At 47.9% G+C, this 27,680-nt stretch overlaps 2 protein-coding genes across 5 annotated transcripts in view; one reads left to right on the forward strand and one right to left on the reverse strand.

Annotated features, from left to right (window-relative positions):
• The first annotated feature begins 5,054 nt into the window (after nt 1–5,054).
• On the forward strand, nt 5,055–8,060 carry Derl3 (derlin 3). Of its 3 annotated transcripts, XM_057751228.1 has the most exons (8): nt 5,055–5,166; nt 5,281–5,346; nt 5,432–5,505; nt 5,642–5,735; nt 6,113–6,308; nt 6,718–6,808; nt 6,912–7,019; nt 7,149–8,060. In XM_057751228.1, the coding sequence occupies exons 1-7, from the start codon at nt 5,074–5,076 to the stop codon at nt 6,982–6,984; spliced, it is 687 nt and encodes a 228-aa protein (XP_057607211.1). In that variant the 5' UTR covers nt 5,055–5,073; the 3' UTR covers nt 6,985–7,019; nt 7,149–8,060. The 3 variants fall into 3 exon arrangements, with proteins under 3 accessions (XP_057607211.1, XP_057607210.1, XP_057607212.1); XM_057751227.1 differs by having other exon boundaries at nt 6,912–8,060; XM_057751229.1 differs by having other exon boundaries at nt 5,074–5,166; nt 5,284–5,346; nt 6,912–8,060.
• A 511-nt stretch (nt 8,061–8,571) lies between these two features.
• The window catches only part of Smarcb1 (SWI/SNF related, matrix associated, actin dependent regulator of chromatin, subfamily b, member 1), a 28,037-nt gene continuing 8,928 nt past the window's right edge, over nt 8,572–27,680 (reverse strand). For both annotated transcript variants that reach the window (XM_057751060.1, XM_057751059.1), the window contains exons 4-9: nt 25,961–26,098; nt 24,023–24,150; nt 20,477–20,643; nt 18,981–19,171; nt 9,204–9,335; nt 8,572–8,884 (exon numbers count right to left, since the gene is read on the reverse strand). In XM_057751060.1, coding sequence (XP_057607043.1) covers nt 8,845–8,884; nt 9,204–9,335; nt 18,981–19,171; nt 20,477–20,643; nt 24,023–24,150; nt 25,961–26,098 — 796 coding nt within the window. In that variant the 3' untranslated portion in view covers nt 8,572–8,844. The remainder of the gene's footprint in view (nt 8,885–9,203; nt 9,336–18,980; nt 19,172–20,476; nt 20,644–24,022; nt 24,151–25,960; nt 26,099–27,680) is intronic.

Raw genomic sequence — 27,680 nt, forward strand, 5'->3', positions numbered from 1 at the left:
TTCTCTTTGTCTCTTATTCCCTGCTCTCTGTTCCTCTGGGGCAAATAAATCTTCTGTGTGCTGAAACCTGGTCTTGGGGGTCCTGAGCTGATACTGTTCCTTTCAATGTCCACTGTGGGCTGTTCTAAAACTGTGGCCAAGTTTACATGTGGAGGTGAGGTGGGGTACAGGGTCGTGGGATGGCAGTTACACCAGTGTCTGAGGTCCTTGAAGCCTACAGTCTCTTAGCAGACTCCCCAAAAAGAGAAGAGAAGGGAAATGGCCAATCCTCTGAGGCTGGGGGACACCCCGTCTGTCACATGTGTGGGGTTGAGTCAGGATAGAAAGATAGAGAAAATTAAAGGGACTTTGAAAAAAAGGGTGAGCCCCTTGGGCTGGAATCTGACAAAAGCTTTTCACAGCTGACACTCAAGAATTATTGAATAAATAATGTTTACTATGAGAGTGGTCACGGACATAAGAGACAATATTTTTAGCAAAAAATTTATTCGCTGGGCGGTGGTGGTGTATGCCTTTAATCCCAACACTCAGGAGGCAGGTAGATCTCTGAGTTCGAGGCCAGCCTGGTCTACAGAGCGAGTTCCAGGACAGAGAAACCCTGTCTGAAAAAAATTGTATTCATGGGGGCTGGAGAGATAGCTCAGTGGTTAAGAGCACTGCCTGCTCTTCCAAAGGTCCTGAGTTCAATTCCCAGCAACCACATGGTGGCCCACAACCATCTGTAATGAGATCTGATGCCCTCTTCTGGCCTGCAGGCATACATGCAGACAGAATATTGTATACATAATAAATAAATAAATATTTTTTAAAAATGTATTCATGTATTTTATGTATCTGTCTTCATGCACACCAGAAGAAGGAGTCTGATCTCCTTACAGGTGGTTGTGAGCCACCATGTGGGTGCTGAGAATTGAACTCAGGACCTTTGGAATAGCAGTCAAATGCTCTTAACCACTGAACCGTGTCTCCAGCCCCAATAATATTACTTTTATATAGAGATTTTATGTTTCAAATAAGGGTGTTAAATTGCAGCAACTTCGTGATTCACTGGTGTATAGGCCTTCCTCACCTTCCTTCCTGTGAATCCACAATTTTTAAGCATCTCACTGAAACCCCATCCACAGAAAAGACATGTCTTAACTCCCTTGAGCAACCCTTGTGACTCGTGGTGTTTTTGTCTTGTTTTAGTCTCAAATAACACTGACTGGGCTCATAATCACACACACAGCTGAGGATGACCTTGACCTCCCGACCTTGGGCCTCCATGTGACCCATATAGTTCTATCTTATTTGATTGCAATCCTATCCAAGAAACATGGATGGCCATCCTATAATCTCAATTGGGAAAAGGAGGCGAGAGAGAGGAAGGAGTCTCCTAGCAACCATTGGGAATGCAGTTTGAGAGCCGCTGAAATCTATATCTGACTACAGCTAAGACGCCGAAGCACAGCTCTCTTGTGAAGCCTGTGCCTAGGCTTGGGCATGTCTTATCCTTCTCCTCAGCCCTTTTCTATCAACTCCTGTTTTGAAGCTGCACCCGTGTCTAAGAGTCTACAAGGCTGACTGATTAGCACGGCTATGATTGTGGCAATCTGGGGTATTGCAGACCTGCAGCCAAGTTATCTTGGGCTATCTTTAGCCCATCTCTGCGTTTGACCTAACAATATTGTATGATAGGTCATTTTTGTGGGGTAATAGCCTCAGGTTATGAGGGACTGAGTCAGGCAGTACCAGGCAATAGCCACTAGTCATAAAGAATAGTTTAGCACTGGCCGATGGATCTGCTCCAACCATGGAAACAATAATGCCTGGGTATAGAAAACAACCCACCCTGCTCCCAGTCAAACTAAAAATTAGCTGTACTGCCTGGAAGCTGCCCACGTATGTATACACACCTGTCCCACAGCGCCTCTAAGTGTGCTCAGCCTTCGTCCTGCAGAAGGACTAAGGCTCCTCAATGTTCAATAAAGCAGTCTCAGCCTGTTGAGAACCAATCCACCTGCTTCTTGTCCTCATTTTTCTTATGTCTGGTATCAAGACCTGGGACCCTTTTAGGGTCCTCTGGGCAGAGAGTCCTCCTTCTCCCTTCCTTGGGGTCATTCCTACAGCATACATAAGGCTCCTCACTATATAGGCTAAACAGCCACCAGGTCAACCTGACACCTTTGGTCTTTTGTGGCGTCTGCCTCCATCAGTAGTGCCTTCAATTAATGCTTGCTGGCTTCCAGCACACTGGTAGGAGATAGCATATCCTAAAGAGAGATACTTATACCCGTTATAGGAATAGATCAGGGTCTGGAGGATACCTACTGCGATTTCCATGTCTTTTCCATGAGGGTGGTTGATTGACCACACCAACTTTTGTGTGACATATCCTGATCCAATCTTGACTTTGTCGGTTCAGTCCACCAAGCAGGGAGTCTTCTGGTGGGATTCAAAAGCCTAAAAAAAAAAATCTTTGCTTTAAGCTGCCAGGCTTTTGTCTCAAGTCAGGAGGGTGAGGAAGAAGTCGGCTGTCTTGGAAGCTGGCCACATTTATTCCCTGGCCTCTCCCTAGCTGTCTGCTTAATGAGGGGTCGATCACACTCCGTCTCTGACTTCTCATTGTGTCTGCTGCATGCATGTGTTTTCTCACCTCTAATAAACACCGTTGTAAACTGTTGATTCTGTTTGCAGTGTTTGAGATTTCCTGCCTTTAATTCTTTAACTAGAAGAGAAAACAAACCCAATTGAGATCCCTAGACTAAGACAGGCAGTGGTGGCACACCCCTTTAATCCCAGCACTCAGGAGGCAGAGGCAGGCAGATCTCGGTAAGTCTGAGGCCAGCCTGGTCTACAAGAGCTAGTTCCAGGACAGGCTGCAAAGCTACGGAGAAACCTTGTGTCAAACAAACAAACAAAAAACCCTAGACTACATCAGACCACCTAGGTCCTTATGGAGGTATTTTCTCAATTAAGATTCTGTTTTCCCAGCTATGTCTCTAGCTGGTGTCAAGTTGACACAGAACTAGCCAGTACAGGGTCTTTGCACAGGCTATTCCTTCTCCTACTATCCTACCCAGAGGCCCACACATTCCTGGAAAGTCTGGATCCAGCAACCAGGCCCAGAGGGCCGCCATGAAGGTGGCGCTAAGGTCTAGCCCAGCCTGAGGTCTAGACCTAACCCAGCCCACTTGAACTGTAGGCTGCCTTTTCACACTGGCCTTGAGTGCAGCTGCTGTGCAGTTTCAGAATTTAGTACTAAAAATACTCCATGGCCTAGATGGGCCAACAAGGGCTCTAGTCATGTGTGGGGGGGGGGTTACTTAGAGCTGTGATGGAGGCTCACTTACAGGTAAGTCCTGTACACTCAAATCCTGAGAAAAGGTGGCCCTCTGATGGACAGGAGGGACCTCTGGGAGTGGGGACATTGCCATCACCTCCCTGGCTCTTCACAGGACCTCCAGGATAAGTGGCCATGTGGGACACTTCTATCATTTTAGCTACTTGGGAGTCAGGGGAGTCAGGGATTGAGTTTGAATCCAGTAGTCTTGAGGATAGCCCAGGCAAATAGTGCCCAGCACTGTTCGTGTCTCTAGGTCCCCAGGACTTGGGGTTTACAGAACTTGTCCTCACCAGTGGCTCTCCAGGTAGAGTTTACCAAATGGGCCAGAGGTGTCCGCTTCAAGCAGACCAAGGAGGCAGGCCTGGAACCTGCCTCTGCCTCCTGAGTGCTGGATTAAAGGCTTATGACACCATGCCTAGCAAAAGTATCTCTTTAAGTTCTTCTGGACGGACTTGCTAAGGGGATATAGTAATTCTGTGCTTTAAGTTTTATTTAAATAAAATGAAATAATTATTATTTTGGTTTTCTGAGGTAGGATTTTGTCGTGTAGCTCAGGTATCATGACCTAGAACTCACTATTCTGACTCCAGTTTCTCAGTACTGAGATTTTAGGACCATTTGATAATTTTATATTCATCTATTTAGAAATAGGGCTTCACTATGCAACCCTGGCTTGCTTAGAACTCTCTATGTTGACAAGACTGGTCTTGACCACAGAGATCTGCCTGCCTCTGCCTTTGGGGTGCAGGGAATGAAGGTGTACATCACCACATCTAGTGACAGGTTTACTTTAAATACTTTAGCACTAACTTCACTGTTTCCCACAGTGGCTATTGGAATATAAATCCCCACAAAACCCACACGAAGATCTTTTCATACCTTGACGGCACTTGTTAATGTTTTGTTTATGTAACCTTCTACTGAGCACAGGGATCTTTTAGAAGTGACAATTAAATGTCACCTTCTCATCTAGGCTTCCCGGGTCACCTTATTTACCACGGAGGTCCATCTGGTATTATTTTCCAAGGTGCTGTTCTAGACAGCACTAGGTTGCTATAGTATTGAACCGACTGGACCATGATGGACAGTGTCTTTGTTGCCCACAGGATCCCCAGCGTTTATCAAAATATCCAACACACAGTAGGTCCTCAATAAATGGTTGATTCATGACGTTTTTCTCTCCTACCAAAATTTCAAGTCGCTCTCCCTTTTGCTTTTTGACTCCAGCCTGGCTCAGAACCCTGGGCTATGTCCTCCCTACAGCATACACTCAGGAAGATCTCGACAGGAGTCCGCACACCTTAGCTGGACTCAACTTGTTAGGGTCCTGTGGGTGAAATGGGCCTGGGTTCTCAGAAGGTAAAGGGGGCGTCACCAGCCAGCCGGAGGTGGCCTAGCATCTCCCGCAGCCCCTAGCGGGTCTCATTGCCCCTCTTTTCATAGCCCCGCCCCCATGGCGATCTCGTGGGTCCTTGCTATTGGTCCATCTTTAGATGCTGTCAAGCGACCATTTCTGACTGGCCGCAAAACCTCCCACACCTCCACCGCAGCCACAACAACCGCCATGTGCTCTACCGTGGGACTTCCTCATTGGCCAGCAGCCTCGCTGCACCTCCCGCTTCCTCTTCCCATTGGCTGCCCAGGCCGAGGCTCGGCCCTGCCGACGCCGATTGGCCAGCGGGGGGCGAGGCGGGGCTTGGGGCGGGTTAAGAGCGCGGCGTCGCCGGCGCGCGCGCCTGGGATTTTCGATGGCCGGGCAGGGGCTGGCGGCGGGCTTCTTGCAGGTGCCCGCGGTGACGCGCGCCTACACCACGGCCTGCGTCCTGACCACCGCCGCAGTGGTGAGCGGGCCGACCGGGCGGGCGTGGCGGCGCCATGGTTACAGTCCCTGGCCGGCCCGAGGGGGTTAGGGAGGTCGCCGGTTTCCGGCGTCTTACACGCTCCCCGTCCCACAGCAGCTGGAACTCCTCAGCCCCTTCCAGCTCTACTTCAACCCGCACCTGGTGTTCCGGAAGTTCCAGGTGAGGTGGCCCCCGACCCTGGCACCTGTCAGCCAGGCCCTGGTCCTCCAGCCCCGCACCTCACCGCCACCCCACCTCTTCGCAGGTCTGGAGGCTCATCACGACATTCCTCTTCTTCGGGCCCCTGGGATTCGGCTTCTTCTTCAACATGCTCTTCGTGTATCCTGGGCCACAGGGGTGGGGTGGTGAGGTCGGGTTTGGGGGGGTGGGAGGGGACGACGACGACGGTGTGCTGGACTAGGAGCGGGGAAACTGAGGCCCAGTCAACGTGGCACTTCCTATACCAGTGTTGCAGGTTCCGCTACTGCCGCATGCTAGAGGAGGGTTCCTTCCGCGGTCGCAAGGCCGACTTCGTCTTCATGTTTCTCTTTGGTGGTGTTCTTATGACTGTATCCTTCCCGTAGTATTAGTATTATTGGGCCTCTGTCTAGCCTGCCGTGTCCCTAGGGTCTGACATGAAGTGCTCAGGCCGGGAGGGACAAACATTCAGGACCTAGCAACCATGTAGCCTAGATGCCCCAGCTAGACCTTCAGTGTCTCTGCAGAGCACAACAGGGACTAGGGCAGACTGGTAGAATACTGAGGCTCTGAAACATGAAGAGCCAGAAGAAACCTGCAGAAGCCTGATGGAGATGGGTACCCAGAGCCACAGACAGGAAGTTCTGCTCGATATGGAATAGACCAGGGATATGAGGGAACCCCTTTAAAAAGCCAGAGAAGCACTGTGGGCAGCAGACCGCCCCAGGTTGCCTTGACACTGGCCCAGCTGCTGGGATTCCTGGGCAGCCTCTTTTTCCTGGGACAGGCCCTCATGGCCATGCTGGTCTATGTATGGAGCCGGCGCAGCCCTCAGGTGAGGGTCAACTTCTTCGGCTTACTCAACTTCCAGGCGCCATTCCTGCCCTGGGCCCTCATGGGCTTCTCCATGCTGCTGGGCAACTCTGTCCTCACAGACCTGCTAGGTGAGCCTGCCCACCCTTCCCACTCACCTCAAGTCAGCTGCTCCCAAACACACATCCCATCCCCCCGCACCTGACCTCTCTCTTGTGCACCTCCCAATTTCCTCTTCCTGTCCTAACTCCCGTTCTGTTCTTAATGCCCCTCAAACAGTCCAGCTGGCCCACAGGATTTGCATCTGTGGTTGACCTGCAGACACTAGAGTTGGTCCTGTCTGGGGGTGGTTACAGTTTCTGCTTCCTAGCTCCTATTCCCTCAGTGTTCTTGGGCCCCTAGTCCCTCCCCAGGTACCGTCCATTTTGGGGCCCCTTCATACTTTTCAAAGCCAGTTCTGATCTTACCCTGAACCAGCAGATAACAGGGCTATACTGGGCTGTGAAAGATGGCTTCTGCCAGCCTTTGGCTCTCTTGTAGGGATTGTTGTGGGCCACATCTACTACTTCCTAGAAGATGTCTTTCCCAACCAGCCTGGAGGCAAGAGACTGCTGCTGACTCCAGGCTTCCTGTGAGTATCGGACAACTGCTTTCCCTCCCACAGGTGGCAATCTACCCACCCACCAGGGAACTTGTATTTACTGCAGCTCAGTATAGTTGTCCCCTCCCCACAGGAAGCTACTACTAGACGACCCTCAAGAGGACCCCAATTACCTGCCCCTTCCAGAAGAGCAACCAGAGCCCTAACTGCAGCCCCTGGAGCAGTAAACCCACTTGGCAGCGTGAGGCTTTGGCAGGGCTCTACCTTCTACAGCCAAGCAACCCATCTAGGCTGGGCCCAACAGGCTTGGGAGCTCAGCCAGCAACACCCTACCCTCCTGCTGTCACCTATCTCTCTGCTCAACTTGTAGGTGGTAGGACATGGGGCCCAGGCCCAGAGAGGGTGAAGACTGTCTGCAGATGCCCAGGAGAGCTCCTGACTAACTACAGACCCACAGTTCCCATCCTCATGCTGCCAGTGCCTTGATGGAGCACCAGGAACAAGTCTTAAACACCCAGGATCATGTCCAGTCTCCTGGTATCCTGCCTGGGGTGTCTGTGGGCTGATGTCCATTCTCCTAGCCTCTCTGTCCTCATTTAAAGCAAGCAAGTCTTCACGTTCTTCTCTGGCTGGTGACCCAGCAGAGAACAAGTTTGGTCCTTTGCCACTCTAGTGAGCCCGGGACCTGGAGCTCCATTGTAGCAGCACCCTGTGTAAAGCAGAGGTAGTTCTGAGATGTTCTGTTTACGGAAGGCCTGCGAGTCCTTCCTACCCTCACCTCCTCTCAACTGAGGGTGTCGATGTGGCCAGTTTTCCTGTGCTCCATTGGAGCTTACTCCTGGATGCCCAAGAGCATGGGAATTCCCCAAACCACTGTTTGTTATTTCTATGGTAACAAAAATGTTTTCTATCAAGTCTGACTCAAGTTTGTAGTGAAACCTGGTGGGGCCGAAGTTGTGTTGCTGTGTGGGGTGTAGGTGCTTAAAGCAGGCAGGGTCTAGGGTGTGGGGAGAGGAATAGAACACTCCCTAGGAGCACCTGCTGAGAGAGGGTAGCAGCAGACTGTAGCTGGGTGCCGGGATCACTGTCTTCAATCACAACTTGTATGCCCAGTTTGCCAAGCAGAGCCTGGCTTACTGCAGACCCATGTCACCTTAATGGATTCTATGTCCATTCTATACCATACCACAAACCACGGACAAAGGGAATGAGTAGCTTACCAAAAGCACAGCTTGGGGTAGGGGTAGAGGGCTGTACCTCTTCTCCACATACTGCCAACTCCAAAGGATGGCACACAGCTGCTGGCTATTTCCCTACTCCTCATAACAGGTGGGAAAGGAGAAGCTGGTCCAGGCCACAATGGAGATGGGTTGCTAGAACTCTGATATAGAAGACTTCTTGTTTGCGTGCTAGTGATGTCATGCCCAGGCACTGCCCATGCATGACCAAGTCCTCTAGAAGGGACTCTAGAACAGTAAGGTCTCCCTAGCTGGCAGTAGCCTGTCTGGATGCACCAGGACCAAGGCCAGCAAAGGCACGTGACACATTCCTGTCAACCTCTACAAAGACTTGGTGAGCACAGAGTGTCACAGGGAAGCTGGAAGGCCCAGGAAGGAACTGACTGGGCTCTGCTTTGGGGTCCTTACGGCTGGCCGTGGACACCCAGTGATCTCCACTCATTACCTGAGAATCTGAGGGCAAGAAGGGAAGGACTGGCCCATCAACCTTGGCCACACCACTCCCACCCACACAGGTTCTGCTTCACATTTTTATACTATCAACACCAAAGAAACTGAATTTGTTACTTTTTATTTAAAAAGTGTTGCTAGCCCTGTCTGAGGCTCCTATACAAAAACAAAACACAACCCAAAAGAGGCTGCTTCCTGACTAGACTTTGGGGGACAGTGCTGGAGCTTAGCAAATGGAATGTGTGCTGAAGGAAGGCACCTGGTAGGCCCTACCCCATTCCTCAGGATGGTACCAGCTGTCCCTTTGCCTCTCTCCTTACCACAGAGGAAGGAAAGGCAGTCTTTTGAGATGCTCCGTGGAAGTTGAGCATGACTTCATCACCAAGCCGGGGCAGTGTTGGCGAGACGCCTCATTCGCCTGAAGTAGGAGAACAGGTGGTCAGCTGGGGCTGGTCACGCTCTGGATGGCCACCCTCCTAGGTTTGTTATTTTTCTAGAGTAGCTAGGTATGGGGTCCATCTAGCAGGAATAGTCTCCAGCCTTTTCTTGACCTTGCCAGTCGGCTGCACATGCCCTGGTTATCTCTATAGAAACGCTGAGATCTGCTAAGGGATGCTGTTCTCTTCAAGGAAATGCACCCTGGAGCCTGATACCCACAGAAACTTCCTCTTAAAACTAGGTTCCTGGGGAGATAATCCCTGCCTTTTGCCAGGGAAGACAGGTGCCTGTGGGTGTACCTTGTGTTCCGGTCTTGATCCCGGATCTTCTTCTCCATCTCTGCATCCGTCAATGTCTCCAGTAGGGGGCACCACTGGTCAGCATCTCCAGTATTTCGGATGGCAATCTCAACTGTGGGAAGTGGGTTCTCACTGACGGAAGGGAAATAGAGAGAGATAACAAGGGCACGTTAACAGAATGGCAGCTTGGAAGTCTCCCAGAAACCACTGCTTTCTACCCTGCCATCCCTTAGCAGATGGCCAGGGCACAGCAGGAAGGTCTACTTCCTTGTCCTAGCTCTCCCCCACAGCAATGCTGATGGGCAGCTGAGGGATGACTTTTGTCACTGAGCCTCAAGCATGATGCCAGGACGTGTCCAACAGAAACAGTACTACCTACAGCCCCGACAGCCTCCCTTCAAAGCTGATTCTCCTCATAAGAACTGGGGAGCTGCTGGCTATGGAGGTGGTTTCTTTGGACAAAATAGTGTCTTGGGTACAGATGACTGATAAAGACTACAGCCAGACCTGTCTACCCAACACTGTCCAGGGCCAGTACCCACCAAGACCCACTGATCAGGGAAATACCAGGAACACCAAAGGGAAGGGTACGGTGGAGTTGTAAAAGGACTTCTCCAGAGGCCCCGACCTCCTCACAGAAGGCCACTGGGCTGGCCTGCTCTCAACTGTTCCTTATACATCTATCACTTGGCTTACTTCATGGGCTTCACACTAAGCCCCGAAGAAGCCAGCCTAATTGCTTCGAGACAGGCATCTGGTTGGCAGAGAACTGAGCCTAGAAATGGTATCTCCAGGCTTAGAGCCCTTTAGAGACCACCTGGACTCCACCCTAAAGTGGGAGGGGTCATCTGTTCAAGCCTCTTGCCAAATAGGCACAATGATGGGAACAAAATGGGATGAAGGCTGCGAGGGCACAAGTACTGGGGATGGGGTGGCTATGCTGCTCTGCACCTTGCTTTCCAAGCTGGTAAGAGAAGCTAAGGAGGTACCCAATGTGTCACAGCAAGGCTCTAAGCAGGTCTCCTCCTCTTCCCCATCACACTGGCCTCCCTATTCTACTCACAGTCCTCATCAGGTGTGCCCACCCGCTGTCCTACAACACCTTCTAGCTCTGGAAAAGGAGACGACAGAGCCCAAGTCATACAGGGCAGATGAAAATGGGATAAACAGCTGACTGGGATGTTTTGGTCTGTCTAAAATATGGGAGCCTCGTGTACTGTTGGGAGGCTTAACATTAAAGCAGCCAGCATTCATTGCAGAGGCCTCTTCCAAGCCAGACAGGTCCTTACATGGCCTCTCTTGGGCTTCAGGGACAGTGGACTTCACAAAAGCAAACCAGATTTGATAGCAGAGAGGCAATTCTTCATCACTGCACCAAGTCAGTACAGGCCAAACCTGGCAGCTGAGAACACCCTAGCCCGAGTCAGAAAGGCTGGGCTAGGGCCAATTCTTGGCATAAAGTTTTCAGGGACCTTTAGCCTGGATCAAGGCCAGAGTATGGGTAAAGCTGGCTTCTTGGCAAACACGGGTCTGACTTACTACCAAAGCTCAGCTGACATCTATATTCACAGGCCCCACAGAACCTGGAAGCCCAAACTCCTGCTGGTGATTTAAGAGGCCAGGGACCAGTCAGCTCCCACCCTGTGGTCCCAGGGCCAGCCTCTTCTCAGCAGCTTCATTTGGAAATCCAGGAACAGCCCAGGCAGACTCATTCTCATCTCCAGATCAGCTCCCTTGGGAGGGCAGATTTGAAAGGTGCCATACCCAAGCAGAAGGAAGCAAAACATGTTTTTCTCTGAATTTAAAGAAGAGCTGGCAAACAGGCCCAGAGTCCTTTTGTTTACCTCCTTGACTCTGACACACCATGGATTTGTTCAAAACTAGAACTACTAGAGCTGACCATGGAGGATGAGCACAGAGCCAACACTAGCTGCCTCAGCTCTGTGGGACATGCAAGCAGAGCTGCTGCCCTGAGTCTCAAGGCTGTGAGCCGACATCCTTTATTCCAAGGGGATTCCTACTCATGAACTCTGAGGTCAGGAAGGAGCCTGGTCATTTGATGGAGGAGTTAATTTCATTGGTTAAATAAAGAAACTGCCTTAGCCCTTTAAATAGGACAAAAAATTAGGTAGGCGGAGTAGACAGAATGCTGGGAGAAAGAAGCCTAGTCAGTGAGTCGCCATGATTCTCTCACTCCAGACAGACGCAGGTTAAGATCTTTCCTGGTAAGCCAGCTCGTGGTGCTACACAGAATATTGGAATATGTAAGAGCTAGCCAATAAGAGGCTGGAACTAATGGGCCAAGCAGTGTTTGAAAGAATACAGTTTCCATGTAATTATTTCGGGTAAAACCATGCGGGCAGCTGGGCGCTGGGAACGCAGCCCCGCAGCTCATACACCAACAGAGTGGTACCCAACGTGCTAATGAACTCCACGTAAAACCTGAGAGGGCTTAAAAAGGACACAGAGAGAATTTAAAACAGCTTTTTGCTGTTTGTGGGTTGCGTACTGCAAAGAAATTGTCCTGACTCAGCAGCAGGAAAAAACTGGCTGTTTTAAAATGCCGGCTTTCTGGGCTGTACCGCCATTGCGATCTCTGTCTGGCTCCTACGGGAGACAGAGTCTTTGAATGGATCATTCGGATTAAAGTGCTACGATTTGTTTGATGGCAAATAGACGCTGTGTGCCTAAAAGGAAATCATTGCGTGCTGTGGCTACACAAGCAGCTCCGCCATGCTAGTGGTGCAATGTGCAAGGATCAGAGGCACGAACGGCTCCGCCATGTTGGACTGGGCGGGGCAAGCTGGCAGTACCTGTTTTTGACCTAGGAATGTCACAGCTTAGATTCTTAAGCGCTTAGTGACTTAAAGGTGCAAATCAGAAATGCTCCTGGATAGTAAAAAAAATTAGAGATTCACAATAGGACAAATTCAGACCACTAAATGGATCACAATGTTGGATGAGTGTACATAGGCTTGAGAGAGAAAAAAAAATAGAGAGAGAATTAAGTTAATGCCCTTAAAAAAAGGGGGTAAAGTCTTTAAAGAGACAGAGTACAGATAGTTATAAATTAAAAGAAATAAAGAAAAATAAGCCATGTAAAAATGGAAAATTCACAGAGAGTCTGGATTATGTACATTGTGTTTTCTTTTTTTTATTTTTTTTTTATTTATTTATTATGTATACAATATTCTGCCTCCTGAGGTCTGTAAAGAGGGCACCAGACCTCTTTACAGATGGTTGTGAGCCACCATGTGGTTGCTGGGAATTGAACTCAGGACCTTTGGAAGAGCAGGCAATGCTCTTAACCGCTGAGCCATCTCTCCAGCCCCCACATTGTGTTTTCTTTAAAATTTTTGCCTGTGAAGGAGCTAAGTACAGAGAGACATTGCATTATATGGGCTGCCAAGCAGAACCAGAATGGATTTCATAAGGGTATTATGACTTCAGAATTTGGGTCTAAGGATATGATGCTTTGGAGAGGGTCTTCTTTTGTTTTCACAGAGGATGAGACCCTGTGGATTGCATCTATTCCAATATGGAATGATAGACCATGCCCTCCTGAAAGGTTGCTGTGAACACCCCCAAAATATTACTTCATTCAACTGCCAACTGAGATGACCCTGGCACACAGGTTATACCATGAAAGATCTAATTAAACGACGCCCCCATTCAGCAGGAAGCAGTTTGGAGAGAACTAACTGCACCCATATTCCCAAATATTGTTTATAAATGTTCTTTTACACTTAAAGGGGGATATGATATAGGTATGAATAATTTGCATTGGTATGGATTTTAAGGTCAATTTTGTTATATGTATATGCATATTTCTAATCTTGATTAAGGTATTGTGATTGTGTAGTTCATTTAAAAATGTAATGTATATAGGTTGTTAATGGATAATCATTGATAATAGTCAAACTTGTAGTCATGTTAGATTTTCTAGATATGCATAGATATATTTCAGATAGGTATTCTTCATATCTTTCAAAGATGTAGACTATGGCATTTAAATGTTTTAATAACTTAGGGTTTTTCATGACAATGAGACACGTCTGCTCCTGGCAGCACCAATCTACTTCAAGAGGAAGATGGGCATCAAAGAGGCTCCTTATGGAGTTTGATAGCCATTTGGGCAAGAAACTGTTCTTGCCTGGACTGTTGCATAAACTGGACACAGAGAACCCGCAGAGAGAGGACTACTGAACTTGCCTAAAGGTGAGATGGTCTTTCAGGGTTCCTGACTCATGAAAGAGTCTGCAAAACTTTCTACAGAACACAGCAGATAGTGACTGACTGTCTTTGAAATTTCCTGCTTTATGGAAATATCTGCTGGAAACTATGGGCCTATAGGCCAAAGATGAATGCCCCAACGGTACAGAGGAACTTTGGGTGACTGTCCAGGCAGTGAGATGTCTCTGTCATTTCTAGAGTTTTCTTATTTCTTGTTTACTTAGGCAGTATTATATCCTTCTGGAGTCTTTGATGGAGTTGAAGAATGGATACATAGTTGTAGTTTTCCTTAGTTATGATAAAGGATAAAATAGATATAAAGATTGTAACTATAATTCTTGTTTGATAACTGTTTTGTTATATGTAATCTTACTATGTTAAAGTGAAAGCCTTTCTTTTTGTTTAAACAGAAAAAGGGGAAATGATGGAAGAGTTAATTTCATTGGTTAAATAAAGAAACTGCCTTAGCCCTTTAATAGGACAGAAAATTAGGTAGGCGGAGTAGACAGAACAGAATGCTGGGAGAAAGAAGCCTAGTCAGTGAGTCGCCATGATTCTCTCACTCCAGACAGACGCAGGTTAAGATCTTTCCTGGTAAGCCAGCTCGTGGTGCTACACAGAATATTAGAATATGTAAGAGCTAGCCAATAAGAGGCTGGAACTAATGGGCCAGGCAGTGTTTGAAAGAATACAGTTTCCGTGTCATTATTTGAGGTAAAACCATGCGGGCGGCTGGGCGCTGGGAACGCAGCCCCGCCGCTCATGTTACAACAGTCATTCTCCAGCCACACTAATCCCATGCAAGGGCTGCCAGAGAGCAATGGTGAGAGGAAAGACTGACGCTAGTGGAGGGTACTTAGTTTATTTCTGATGTAAGGTGGTGGTGGTTGTTTTTTAAGACAGGGTCTCTCTGTGTAGTCCTGGCTGTCCTAGAACTCAATATATAGACCAGGCTGACCTCAAACTCAGAGAGCTACCTGCTTCTACCTCTCAAATGCTGGGACTAAAGGTGTGCGCCACCATGCCAGACCTAGATGTAGGACTTTGTTTTCTGTGATGTACAGGCAAGCTGAGAAGTTGTTACCATCTCCTCACTATAAAGAAGAGAACAGAGACATAAGAAAGAAATGACCTGCCTAAGGCCACTTAACTGGAGGGAAAGGAAACCAATTCTACACTCACCCTTAGGTTTATATTCTACACTCACCCTTAGGTTTATAAGCCATAGCAGCCATACCCCTTAGGGCATGATTAGAGAGCCACGTTGGTTTTTTTCCCCCGCCCCCAAGACAAGGTTCTCTGTGGCTTTGGAGACTGACCTGGAACTTGCTCTTGTTGACCAGGCCTGCCTCGAACTCACAGAGATCCACCTGCCTCTGCCTCCAGATTGCTGGGATTAAAGGCATGCACCACCATCACCCGGCTAGGCAATGCTGTCTTAAAAGTGACACAAACACACGAATGTGTACTGGCATACATATATATGATTGTGTGTGTGTGTGTGTGTGTGTGTGTAGCAACCAACTAAAAAAACCAGATGAACTAGACTGTTTTTTATTTCATCAAAATAACAACTTTTGTGCTGCAAAGGACACTATCAATAAAGTGAAAAGGCAACTCAGAAGATAGGGGAAATATTTACAAATCATACCTACTAAGAAATGTGTGCCCATACTATATAGAAACTCTTTCAAATCAGTAAGAAGAGCCAGTTAAAATACAGGCTAGTGAAGGCTCAGTGTGACGACCTGAGTTCATGCATGGTGGAAAGAACTGACTCCTAAGTTGTCCTCTGACCTCACACATGTGCACATATCCCCCCCCAAATAAACTGGGGTAAAGTAAATGGCCTGAACAAGACATTTTCAAAGAGCTACACACATACACACAAAGGACCAATCAATGAAAAGATACTCACTAGGAAACACAGCTCGAGCCTATAATCATTTAACACTCACCAGGACAGCTACAGTCAGCATGGCAAAACAAGCCCTGGCTAGCGTGATGAGCCTGTACCCACACCGCTGGTGGTTCTGTAGGATGCTGCAGTCACCATAAAAACAACTCAGCAGCTCCTCAGATGCCAGATGTGACAGCAGATCATATAATCCAGGCTCGTAGAAGGCTGGGTCAGAAGCACTGTCATGAATTATATACTAGAGGCTACCCTGGGCTACAAAGTAAGATCCTGTCTCAATCAAACAGCAAAACAAAAGTTAACCAGCTACCGTATAATACAAAATACTGCTACTGGGTGGAGAGCTGGGAGAACTGACAAGAGTGGTTAAACACAAACACAAAATGTCCTTAGCATTATTTACCATAGCCAAAAGGTAGAAACAACCCACAGCAGAATGGATACGTTGAATGTATATATTTAACCAATGGAATATTATTCAGCTATAAGACTGGAGTTCTGATAACACAGATGACCCCTGAACACATTATTCTATGAAACTAGTCATCATAAGGCTATACAGTGCCATCTGGGCTTTGTGGCCGGACCCTGGCTCCACAGAATGAAACCAACCAAACCAAACACTCATATAAGGCCAGGCATGATGACTCAGACCTATAATTCCTCATTTTGAAGAAAGGTAAAATATAAAGATCAGAAGTTCAAGACCTGCCTGAGCTACAGAATGAGTTCACTGCCAGCAACTCAGTGTGAGCCTACCTCAAAATCAAAGAGTAAAAAGACACCAGACCTTTATCTTAGGACTTAGGAGGCAGAAACAGGTAGATCTCTGAGTTCGAGACCACCCTAATCTACAAGCACGTTCCAGGACAGTCTTAGGTTCAATCTCCAGTAATCCAAAAATTAAACGAATTTTTAAAGTAAATCAAGTGGTGTGGTGTGAGCTGTCTCTCAATGGGTTGTTATAAAAATAAAACCCGGGCTGGGCTGGCTGGCGGGGTTCTACTAGGGCACCTACCCACATCTAACAAGCGTGCACACCTAACCAGTCCGAGTGGGTTCCAGCAGTTCCCCTACCTGACTGCTGATGCTACACCAGCAAAGAAGCACGTTTCTCTGTCCCTCATTTAGGCTCAGCTGCCAAGCCCTCTGACTGAGCACACAATCCTGGCAGGGCTGCGGGTATAAGCAGCCCCAGGGGGCAGACACAGTGACTTGGAGAGGGTCATCCAAACATCTTCTCTCTCCTCCTGCTGCAGTGAGAACTCACCCAGTCAGTTTCACCTTGGGCTCTGTGCTCACCCCCAGTCACTGGGTATGTGAGGAGTCAAAGCACATTGGCAGCCACACATATCTTTTTCCTGTGCCAGACAGAATGCTGTTTGCTGGCCCCGGGCTTTGGAGCACAGAGACTGGCTCAGGAGAAGTTATTGGTAATTTTGCTGTAGGCATTTTTCCTAAGAGCAGCAAGCTCCCTGGTGCCTAACCTAGCTCTATTCCTTATCAAACCCATTTCCCCATATCTGTTGCAGCCCCTCTTAAAAAAATTTTATTTTTTTGTCTGCTTTATTGAAATTTTGAGTATGCCTCCATTTATGTATGTGTACCAGATACACACAGAGACCAGAAGAGGGCGCCAGATCCCCGGAAACAAGTTACAGATGGTTGTGAGTCACCCTGTGGGAGCTGGCAATCACCCTGGTCCTCTTAACCACTGAGCAGTCCCTACAGTCCTTGTCATAGCCCTTCTGTCCTCATTCTGGTTCTGAGATGTTTGTGTTTCTCTAATTCAGTTCTGCACTCCAGGAGCCTGGAGCCCCTAACCAGTTTGTCACTCCCCCTCCCCATGCTTCTTGTTCCTGCCCTGGTTTTATCAGGTCTTCTAATGATTGTGCTCACACATATGCCCTGTGACCAGCAGCTCTCTCCTACTCTGTGGACACAACCAAAGACCAGGGACCATGGAATGGGTACGGAAGGGGATGGGACATGGACATGCAGAGAATGGCAGACTGGCTGGAAGGAATTTGTGTGCTTCCAACATGAAGTGACAGAGGTTTAGAACTTAAGACTTGTTTTAAGGGGTCATGGAACTCAATGCTTGTCCCATTCTGTATATGGCAGAAACCAGGCCAGAGCTCCTACAAGGAGGCCCTGCAAGTACAGTAGGGACAACAATCATTTTCTTGTGGTAAGTGGTTAAGAAATCCCTGGTTCCACGTAGGCACGGGGCAAGGTGATGCTGTGCTCAGAATGCAGGAAGCATCAGGAGTTCCAGCTGCTCCTGTCCTCTGGATTTTATACTCTGATTCTCAGCTAGATCTCTTGCAGTGTGGGTAGCATCCCAGCTGCCCAGATGGTATAAGACACAGGACAGGAGTTCAGAGCTCGTCAGGCCTGCTTGGCTGGGAAGATAAAATAGCCCTTTCTAATCCTGAAAACAACGCTTGGGACATATTCCAGGCATCCAGGCAAGTCCCAGTGGAAGGGACACATTCATTTGCTCAAATATGTACCAGGGTGGCCCTACATTTTTATCCCCAAGGATTTGAATTCTGAACTCAGAACTAAGGACCACAGCAGAGTCAGGCCCTTCCTGTCCTCACCTGAGAACTCACACAATGATCCCTGAGTCCTTCTATAACACTACTCATGATTTCCAGGGGGCTTGCTCGGGGGCACAGGAGAACTGCAGGTGGCCAGGAATTTATCAAGCGGAAGCCGCCTGGGGTCTGATAATGTAAATGCTGCTAAGTGTTGGCAACAGAAGAAAATGATGTCAGGAGGAGCCATCATGAGCAAAAAGTTGCATCTCTCAAGCCCTGACCATAGCACTTGGCTGCCACACAGCACTGTGAAGGCCAACACCCGCTGCTGCTGAAGCAGCCAGCGCCCAGCTGTATGCAGTTTCAAACTAGGTTCCCACTCACTACTGATTGTGGACGGGGCCTCTGTGTCAGTGTCACGCCCAGGACCTGTACAGTGTTACCGGGCATCATAGGACCTCAGATTTACTCCAGGGAACAAAACTGCCCTACACTGGCTCTGAGGCCTGCTGGCCTTGGCTTCATACAGGGTGAGTGGACATGTTGGCGGCACCCATGAGTAGGCTTCCTGGAGGACTGGGGAGGCATGGGACAGACAGCAAGACTAGAAAACAAAGCTGACGGCCAGTGACCTACTGGAGGAGCGACAGCAACAACTCAGGTGCCTGCTTAGCACATCAAGGGCTCATGCCCTTCCCTCTCCAAACACTTTTACTAGTTTATGTGTTTGGGCATGCTGCCTGCATGCACATCTGCATACCTCTTATGTGTTTGGGTGTATTGCCTGCATGCATGCCTGTATACCCCTTATTCCTGCTGCTCAGAGAACGGTGGATCCCTGTGGAGCTGAAGCTGCCTCTCTCCAGCCCCTTTTCTCTTGCTCAAGGAACCTGATTCCTAGGATATCTGGCAAACCTAACTGAGTCCAAAAGCTATTAACAAACTCCCTGAATTGCCATGTCTTTGCCAAAAGCCCTTTGCTCTTGCTTTTGCTAAGCATTCCAGTTCCCGGTGAAGTCTTCTTCCAATGTAGGCGAGACAGTAGACAAAAATGTGAGAGCAGAGGGGAGGTTACCTTACCTAAAGGCGTAGGTCTTCTGGTGCCAGCTCAGCTGTCCGCGGATGCTGTATGCAATGGTGGTGACAAACTCCCCGCCCAAACCCAGCTCTGAACACAGCTTCAGGGCAAACTTCTCCGGGGAGTTCTCCTTCTCTGACATGTCCCATTCAAACTGGTCCACCAGGGAGATGTTTCCCACATGGATGTTCAGCTGCGGCCAGAACCAATAAGCATAAATGAGGGCAACCCAGGAATGCATGAGGAGGGGATAAGTCACTCTCAATTGCCAGGTTGCAGTGAATTCTGCCCATAACTCAGGAACTAAGAGCCAAGGCTGTCCTCACATACCTCCCAGGTTGTCACTAGACACTGAGGTTCTGGGCACCTGATCCTACCTTAGCCTGACTTCCCATGTCCCTTGTATCTCATGCTGACCTAGTGTCTTCTTTGTCCTTTACATCCGTGGCAATCAATCAGCTATGCAGGCCACACAAGACTCAGATTACATGCCACTCTTCAGATATTATCCCTGACTCTGTTTTAAGTCATTGTCTGTACCCTACTGTCACTGATTACAATCATGTTGCCAAGCAGCCCACAGGTACACCTGCCCTATCTACTCCTAACCCCTTAGAGAGATACACTTATTCCCAGACACCAGTTCCAGAGCTGTCCTCTGACCTCCATTCATCGCGGCACACACATACTAATAACAGTGGAAAAAATTCAGCACAGCAAGACACAAGCATCACAGCACACAAACTAATAAAGCTAAAAATGCTGGGGGGTGGTGGCACACACCTTTAATCCCAGCACTCAAAAGGCAGAGACAGGTGGATCTCTGTGAGTTCGAGGCCAGCCTGGTGTACAGAGCTAGTTCCAGGACAGCCAGGGCTACACAGAGAAACTGTGTCTTGAAAAAACAAAAACAACAACAGAAAATAATAAAACAAAATAAATAAAGTTAAAAAAATTCAGCACAGTAAGATATTTTGCACCCATTAGGATAACTATTATTTAAAAAGGAAGTAAGGCAGGAATGAAGGAAAGGAAGGAAGGAGGGAGCTAATAACGACTTTTGGTGACTACAGGGAGATACTGCAACTTTGTGCACTGCTGGTGGGAATGTAAACCCGAACAGCTGTTGTGCAAGTCTACAAACTATTAAAGGATGGCTGAGTGACCTGGCAATGTCACCTTGTGAGCATAAACACCAAAGAGCTGAAAGCAGGAATACAGACAGGTGTATTTCTGGCCCAGCACAAGAATATCACATTGATGTCGCACACGTCACTGTGGGTTTTCCTACCCTGTCACCAGTTGCTTTCACCTTCTAACTCTGGGACCAGCTCAGCACCTGGCACTGACACAATGTGACACTTTCCTCGAAAACTCAGCCCTCCCTCTCCTGAGGACACAGTCAGGTTGTCCCTGAAAGATGCCTTCCCCAGAAACCGCATCCCACCAAGGAACCCTGACCGACTTCCAGCGAGGGCTGGGTCCACTTTGCACCTACCTTGATGATGACGCGCTGGTCAGATTGGTCCTCCAGGATGCTGTCTGTGGGGTAGGACTCAATCTGCTGCCTAATGGCGGAGGCAATAGCTGGCACAAAAGTCAGCGGGTTCAAATCCAGGTCATCACAGAGGATTTCTGAAAACATCTCAGGGGTCATTAGCTTCTCTGAAATCAGAAAATGCAAACATGCCAATCTATTTTTAGTGCTTCAATTTATGGTGCTCACACCTGTCCTGGCTTCTCCAATCTCTTCCTCCTTTGTCAACCTCCCCTCAGGCTGATGTGGATGCCTGGGCAACTGAACCTGGCCTTCCCAGATACTCTGAGCGGCAGAGGAGGAAGCATCCTTTCCCTTCTAGCCCACATAGTGCAGACATCTGCCCCTGGGGAATCTTCCCGCGGCTCACAGCCTATGAAAGCAGATGTGCTCTCAGAACCAAACCTGGGCAGTCCGATCCAGGACATGTCCATCAACACAAGGATCCCTCTAATGTTCTTTTGCAGCCACACCTCCTTGCCTCCTCCTCCTCATCTGTGATATCGGCTTCTAAGACTTGAGCAATTGAAGCACTGGAACCAGACCTTATATAACTTTGGGAGTAACTCTTTTCTAGTAGGAAACATTCTTCAGAGAAGCTAACCATGTGGTGAAAATCTTTAACCCCAGCAGATGGGAGGCAGACACAGATGGATTGCTATGATTTCGAGGCTAGCCTGGTCTACATAGCAAATTCCAAGCCAGCCAGGGCTACATTCTGTCTCAAAAACAAAAACAATAAAAAAGTACCCAACCAACCAATCAACAAGAAAATCTTCAGAGATCCATGTAGGCTGTTTATTTTCACATTAGCATTCTTCAGGGAGGGTCACATTTTATTTAAGTATTTATCCACTGAAGGCCATCTAGGCTTCTAGTTTCTGGCTCTGACGCACAAAGCTGCTGCGCATTCACGTGTAGGTTTCTGTGTGAATTTCTCTGGGACACATGTCCTCCACTGCAGCTTTCACTCGTCCAGCAGTCACATGTTTAGGTTTTGCACAGTTTCTCAGCGCAGGCTAGACACTCATATTTCCACGAGTGTAAGGGACTCACTTCTACTTCCTCACTACTGCTGTCACTAGTTTTAATTTGCACATCTTGAATGGCTGATAAAGCAGAAGACCTTTCCAAAATTTACTCCCATCTGTGTATCTTTGTGTCTTCTGTCCCCATTCTAGAGTACTTTTTCAGATTTAGTCTTATGTGTGTGGTCATTTTGTATGCATACGTGTCTGTGTACCACTTATATGCCTGCTGCCTGTAGAGACCAGAAGGCACTGGATTCCCTTGAAATGGATTATAGACCACTGTGAGCTTGAACTTGGGTCCTCTGGAAGAGCAGCCAGTGCTCTTAACCTCTGAGCCACCTCTCTAACCTGCGCCCTTATTTTAATTAAATTGTTTGCTTTTTTTCAGTTTTTATAATTTGTTCTTTCACAATTACAAATACTTTAAAGTACCTTGATCATATTCCATTCCCTGGTCTTTTTCTTCTAGAGACAGGGTTTCCTAGCTGGCCTGTAACTTGCTCTGTAGACCCTGAGCTCAGAGATCAGCCTGCTTCTGCCGTCTGGGCGCTGGGATTAGAGGCATGCACCTCCACATCTGGCTGTCTTTTCACCCTTCTGGCAGGGTTTTTTGAAGAGCCAAGTTTTCAAAGGTCCAGGTTTTGGTATTTTCTGCTCTAGACTGTGCTGCTCTGTCTAACCCTAAATATCTGAGACTTTCTCTTACACTTTCCCCAACAAGTTTCATGGTTTTGTGTTTTATATACATTAAGTCTGTGATTCTGGAGTTTAGTATTAGGTGTAAGATTAGGTCAAAGTTTATTAACTTTGTATACTGAAGGGTTCCAGCATCATTTTGTCAAAGGACCATCTTCCCTCCAGTCAATTGCATCTGCATCTCTTTTGTCTAAGAAGGGGTGAGGGGAGAAGCACGAGAGCACATATATGGCCTTGCTACGTTAGAGACAAAGCAGAGGGTAAGCTGTGGGAGGCACTGGGCTGGGGCTGAGCACTGGAACTACACATGCTTGCCATGCCAACCCCGTAGAGCAGTGGCTCTCAACTGTCCTAATGCTGCGGCACTTTAATACAGTTCTTTATGTTGTAGTGACTCCCAACCAAAACACTACTTTCGTAGATACTTCGTAAGTGTAATTTTGCTACTGTTATGAACTGTAACGTCAGTATCTGATACGCAGGATATCTGATACACAACCGCTACTCCAGAGCTAACCATCTCACAGGAGGAAGGTAGAGGAAGGTAGAACCTGAAATTCACCTACTATTGTCACTGCTAGTTCTTATGTTTCATTTTTGTGTTGTGCTTTTATTTATTTGTTTGTTTGTTTGTTTATTTATTTATTATGTATACAATATTCTTTCTGCGTGTATGCCTGAAGGTCAGAAGAGGGCACCAGACCTCATTACAGATGGTTGTGAGCCACCATGTGGTTGCCGGGAATTGAACTCAGGACCTTTGGAAGAGCAGGCAATGCTCTTAACCACTGAGCCATCTCTCCAGCCCCCTGTGCTTATTTTTTTTTTTTTTTGTTAGAGCAAGCTGATCATGATTGTGTGATCCTCTTCCTATACTTCCCAAGTCCCAGGATTACCAGTGCATGACACAGTACCTGATTTTAGAAATGCATTTTTTTTAAAAATTTTTTTTGAGACAGAGTTTCTCTGTAGCAATGTCTTGGAACTCACTATGTAGACTAGGTTGGCTTCAAAATCACAGAGATCTGCCTGCCTCTGCCTCCCAGTGCAGAGATGAAGAATATGGGGTCACCACCTCAAATATAAAAGTGTTTCTCCATGGCTTTTTCAAATACCCTAAGTGTTGTTGATCCCTCCTCCTCCCTCCACCTGTTTTTTCCATCCAGATATTTTTTCTGTCTACATTTTATGTTGCTGACCAGATCAAGCCAGCCATTAAAGTCATCACGACCACACATTATTTATTTATTGACAGCTGGAAGCATAAGGTAGGAACTATTTCTTGAAAAGAGGAAGCTTAAGGTAGAACAGCCAGGCAAGGCCTTTTCTGATGAGTGTCCACTCTTGTGCCGGTCTCACTACTGCAAAGGCAGACGGTCACTAAGTGGCCCTCGTGCTCCTCTAAATAACTTCACTTCTACTCTCTGCCATGAACTGAAGCAGCGTGAGGCCTCAGCAGAAGAGAACCTTACTTAGCAGCTGAACCTTGAATTTCCCAGCTTTCAGGTACACACACCAGAGTGAACTGTATTTTATATTTACTTCTAAATTGCCCAGGTTTCGGGTATCCTGTTAGAGCAAAAGAAAGCCAACTAAGGTACATACCCAGTCCACAAGGAATGGTGCATAGTGGCAGACCCAGAATGAACCCAGAGTTTGCAGCCTTAAGGACCAGGTCACAAAGCTTCAAATGTCAAGTCGAGACTCTGCCTAGCAGGCAGCTGATTGGAAAGTGGGCCATTTTCATATAAGGTCCAGGCAAAGCCGACTATCCACCTACCATTCATGTTCCAGGTAAAGGCATCACGTAGCTTCTGCCCATCGATCTCCATGTCCAACCGGATGGGCACTAGCACCTCAGGCTGAGATGCATTCTCATGGATCACAGCTGGATCATGGTCATCAAAGCTGCAGGGGAAACCACAGCTGGCAGTAAGGGCTCCTGTAGTGGCATCTCATTTGTATTTTAATAAATAAATCTTGCCTGAGGATCAGAAAAATCAAACAGCCACAATGGCCAGCCTTACAGATCAGGCAGCAATGACACACACTTTTTTTTTTTTTTTTTGCCTCTGCCTCCCGAGTGCTGGGATTAAAGGCGTGCACCACCAACGCCCAGCTGACACACACCTTTAATCCCAGTAGCCACCTGAGTTTGCCACAGAAACCAGGCGGTAGTGGTACACGCCCTTAATTCCAGCACTAGAGAGAAATATAAGACGGGAAGAGACAGCTCTCAGACAGTCTCATTCTGAGATTCCTGGAGGAAGGATCGCCATTTTGGACTGAGGCAGAGGTAAGAGCCAGTGGCTGGCTGCTTTGCTTTTCTGACTGTCATGTGAACCCCAATTTCTGTCTCTGAGTTTTTATTAATGGTGCATCAGGCTCCAGGTTTCCTTACACCTAGGTCACCATGGATAGTTTCTAGCTTCTCTTGGCACCGTGGTTACCATAAGTGGTTGAAGGGAAAGGCCATTCCTTAGAGGCATTTGTCACCTAACACAGAGGCAGCACAGAAGACGTTACCAGGGTCTCAAGGCGAGTCTAACAGGACTGCAGATAAATAAAACAAGCTCAAACACGTCTATGGTTAAGGTCTGCAACAAGGCGGGGCAGTGTGCTTCATGAATGCATCGGGAAGAGCCAGGAAGCTGCTGCCCTAGAAAGAAGAAAACCTAGACATGCTAGTAAGGCCTAGTAGCTCATGACTGTAATCCTGATGTGGGAGCCTCTCTGTGTGCTGTGATTATCATTAACGAATAAAGAAACTGCCTTGGCCTGTTGATAGGGCAGAACTTAGGTAGGTGGGGAAAACTTAACAGAATACTGGGAGGAAGAAGGCAGAGTCAGGGAGATGTCATGGAGCCGCCAGAGTCAGACATGTCGAATATTTGCCGGTAAGCCACTGCCATGTGGTGATATACAGATTAATAGAAATGGGTTAAATTAATATAAGAGTTAGCCAATAAGGAGCTAGATATAGCTAATGGGCCAAGAAGTATTTTAATTCATACAATTCCTGTGTGATTATTTTGGTTCTGGGCGGCTGGGACAAACAAATAGCCTCCTCCTACATAATCCCAGCACTTAGGAAGCTGAGGCAGAATTGTCAGGAGTGTGAGGTCACTGTGGGACACAGAGTTAGACCCTGTCTCAAAACAACAAAAACTACCCCCTTCTCCTTAAGACTCAGCAAACATCTCAGAAGAGGGGTGGTAAAACACTAAGGCCATAGGTCAAAGCTTAACAACCCTCTGACGGGAGCAATACCCTGTGTACACCTTGATTTGGGCCTATGAACCTCTTTCAGACTCCTGACGTCCAGAACTGGGAGAGAATAAATCTGCACTGCTGTAAGTCACTACAGCAGCCGCAGAGAACTGACAGAGTGGGAGTCACGTGGACAACACCTGAAACACCCGAGACTGGCTGTGGGCATTAGATGAACCACATAGCAGGGAAAGGCCCAGGGACTGTGTCCCCAAGAACTACACTGAGGTGCTAGGAAAGGGGCAAAACGTGGGAGAACAGAGCAGGGAGCCATGGAGGATGGAAAAGCCAAGGTGATGTCTTGGAAGTGAGAGAACAGCATCCGAGGCAGGGTAGCATTTGTGAGAACACAGGTCACTGACCAGCGCCTCTCTGGAAGGGAGACTAAAGGACACGGAGGACGAAGGGGAGCTCTATGCAAAGCCCAAGCACTGAAGCGCTCACTCACCACAAGGGGAAGGTTCTCTTCTTGTCCCGACCCATGCGGTTCCTGTTGATGGTGGTGGAACATGGCACAGCGTCCAGATGGTGTGAGCTGTTGGGCAGGGTGGGTACCCACTGGCTGTTTCTCTTGGCCTTCTGTTCCCTGGAGAGACACAGAGAGAGATTAACCCCTTCCGACCAGGAGTCAGGTTCTGCTCCCTCGGACTCTACTCATGCTCAGTAGGCACTACTGTGCCCCTGGCAGGTCCAAGCTCCTGTGGAGGACGGACATCTGGGCATTTCTTATACTGTGAGACTCCTCTTGGCACCTACCGGTACCTATGTGAGAAGAAGGGTTCAAAAGTATTAGATACAGGGCAGGGCATAATAGTGAAGCCTTTAATACCAGCACTCAGGAGGGAGAGGCAGGTGGATCTCTTTTGAGTTCCAGGACAGCCAGAGTTAGATAGTAAGATCCAGTCTCAAAACCAGACAAATAAGCTGAACAGTGGTGGTGCAGTCCTTTAATCCCAATCCCAGCACTTGGGAGGCAGAGGCAGACGAATCTCTCTGAGTTTGAGGCCAGCCTGGTCTACAGAATGAGTTCCAGGCTCCAAAGCTATAGAGAAACCTTATCTTGAAAAAACAAAAAGAAGAAAAAAAATAAGGCAGACAAACCAACAAAGAGAGGTTATCAGATAGCCAGGCACACGCTGGCCCTAACCATGGCCACGATGAACTCCACCACATGCTAGACATGGCTTGCACAGAAACACAACCCTAATTAGGGAAAGGAGAATAAGACAGACTTTCCACAATGCCCTGGAAAGGGGAGTCAGATGCTGAGTCAGGGCTCACAGCAAAGGAGACTTGATATGACTAGGTCAAACTGACTGCGCTAATCCCCTCCCTGCCCCAGCCTCAAAAGATGGCAAGGCTGTCGAGACAAAGCCTGAGCGGGGCAGCAGGAGTAAGATAATGTGTCCTAGTGAAGGGCTCCAATTAGAGCTTTTTTTGAGTTCTTTGCCCAGCTGCTGGCTAAGAGACCCTAACTGCCCAAAAGGGATTAATGTGATTGATTTCTTAGGTGATGTCTTGATATGTTGTTGCCTTGGCTGGCCCTGACTTCCTGGGTTCAAATTAAGCCTTCTGAGGAGCTGGGACTACAAATCCGGCTAGTTTAGATTTTAGACATGCTAGCCATTCTAAAATGCACTGAGACAAGGCTTCTAGTCTCTAAACTCATAGAACCATAGCAGTAAGGAAAATGGATTGATAAATATATTCTAGGAAATAGCACTGGAGATAGTCAACTAACCCATGCAACATGAAAAACTCTTTTTCCAAACTCCAAGTTACTCTTACTATTGGGAAAATTCCCAAAGCTATTTCACACTGAGGATCAGATCCACTGGGAGTTAGACAATGGAGGACCCTGGGGTTCCACAGTGCTCATGTCTCCCCTAGGAAGACCATGGCCAGTAGACAGGGGAGTCAGGGTGTGCTGCCCACATGTTAGTTAGCTTTAGCTGTCTTATTTGACACAACCTAGAAGCACAAGGGGGGAGTTTCAATGAGGAACCTATCCAGGCTGGCCTGTGGGCATTTTGTAGGGAATGATCTTGATAGTTGACATGGGAAGACCCAGTCCATTGTGGGCAGCACCACTCCCTGGGCTTGGCATCCTGAACTGTATGAAGAATGAAGAAGTTAGCTGAGCTGGGTGTAGTGGTACACACCTTTAA

This window comes from Chionomys nivalis, chromosome 19 (genome assembly GCF_950005125.1).
Source record: "Chionomys nivalis chromosome 19, mChiNiv1.1, whole genome shotgun sequence".
NCBI classification, from domain to species: domain Eukaryota; kingdom Metazoa; phylum Chordata; class Mammalia; order Rodentia; family Cricetidae; genus Chionomys; species Chionomys nivalis.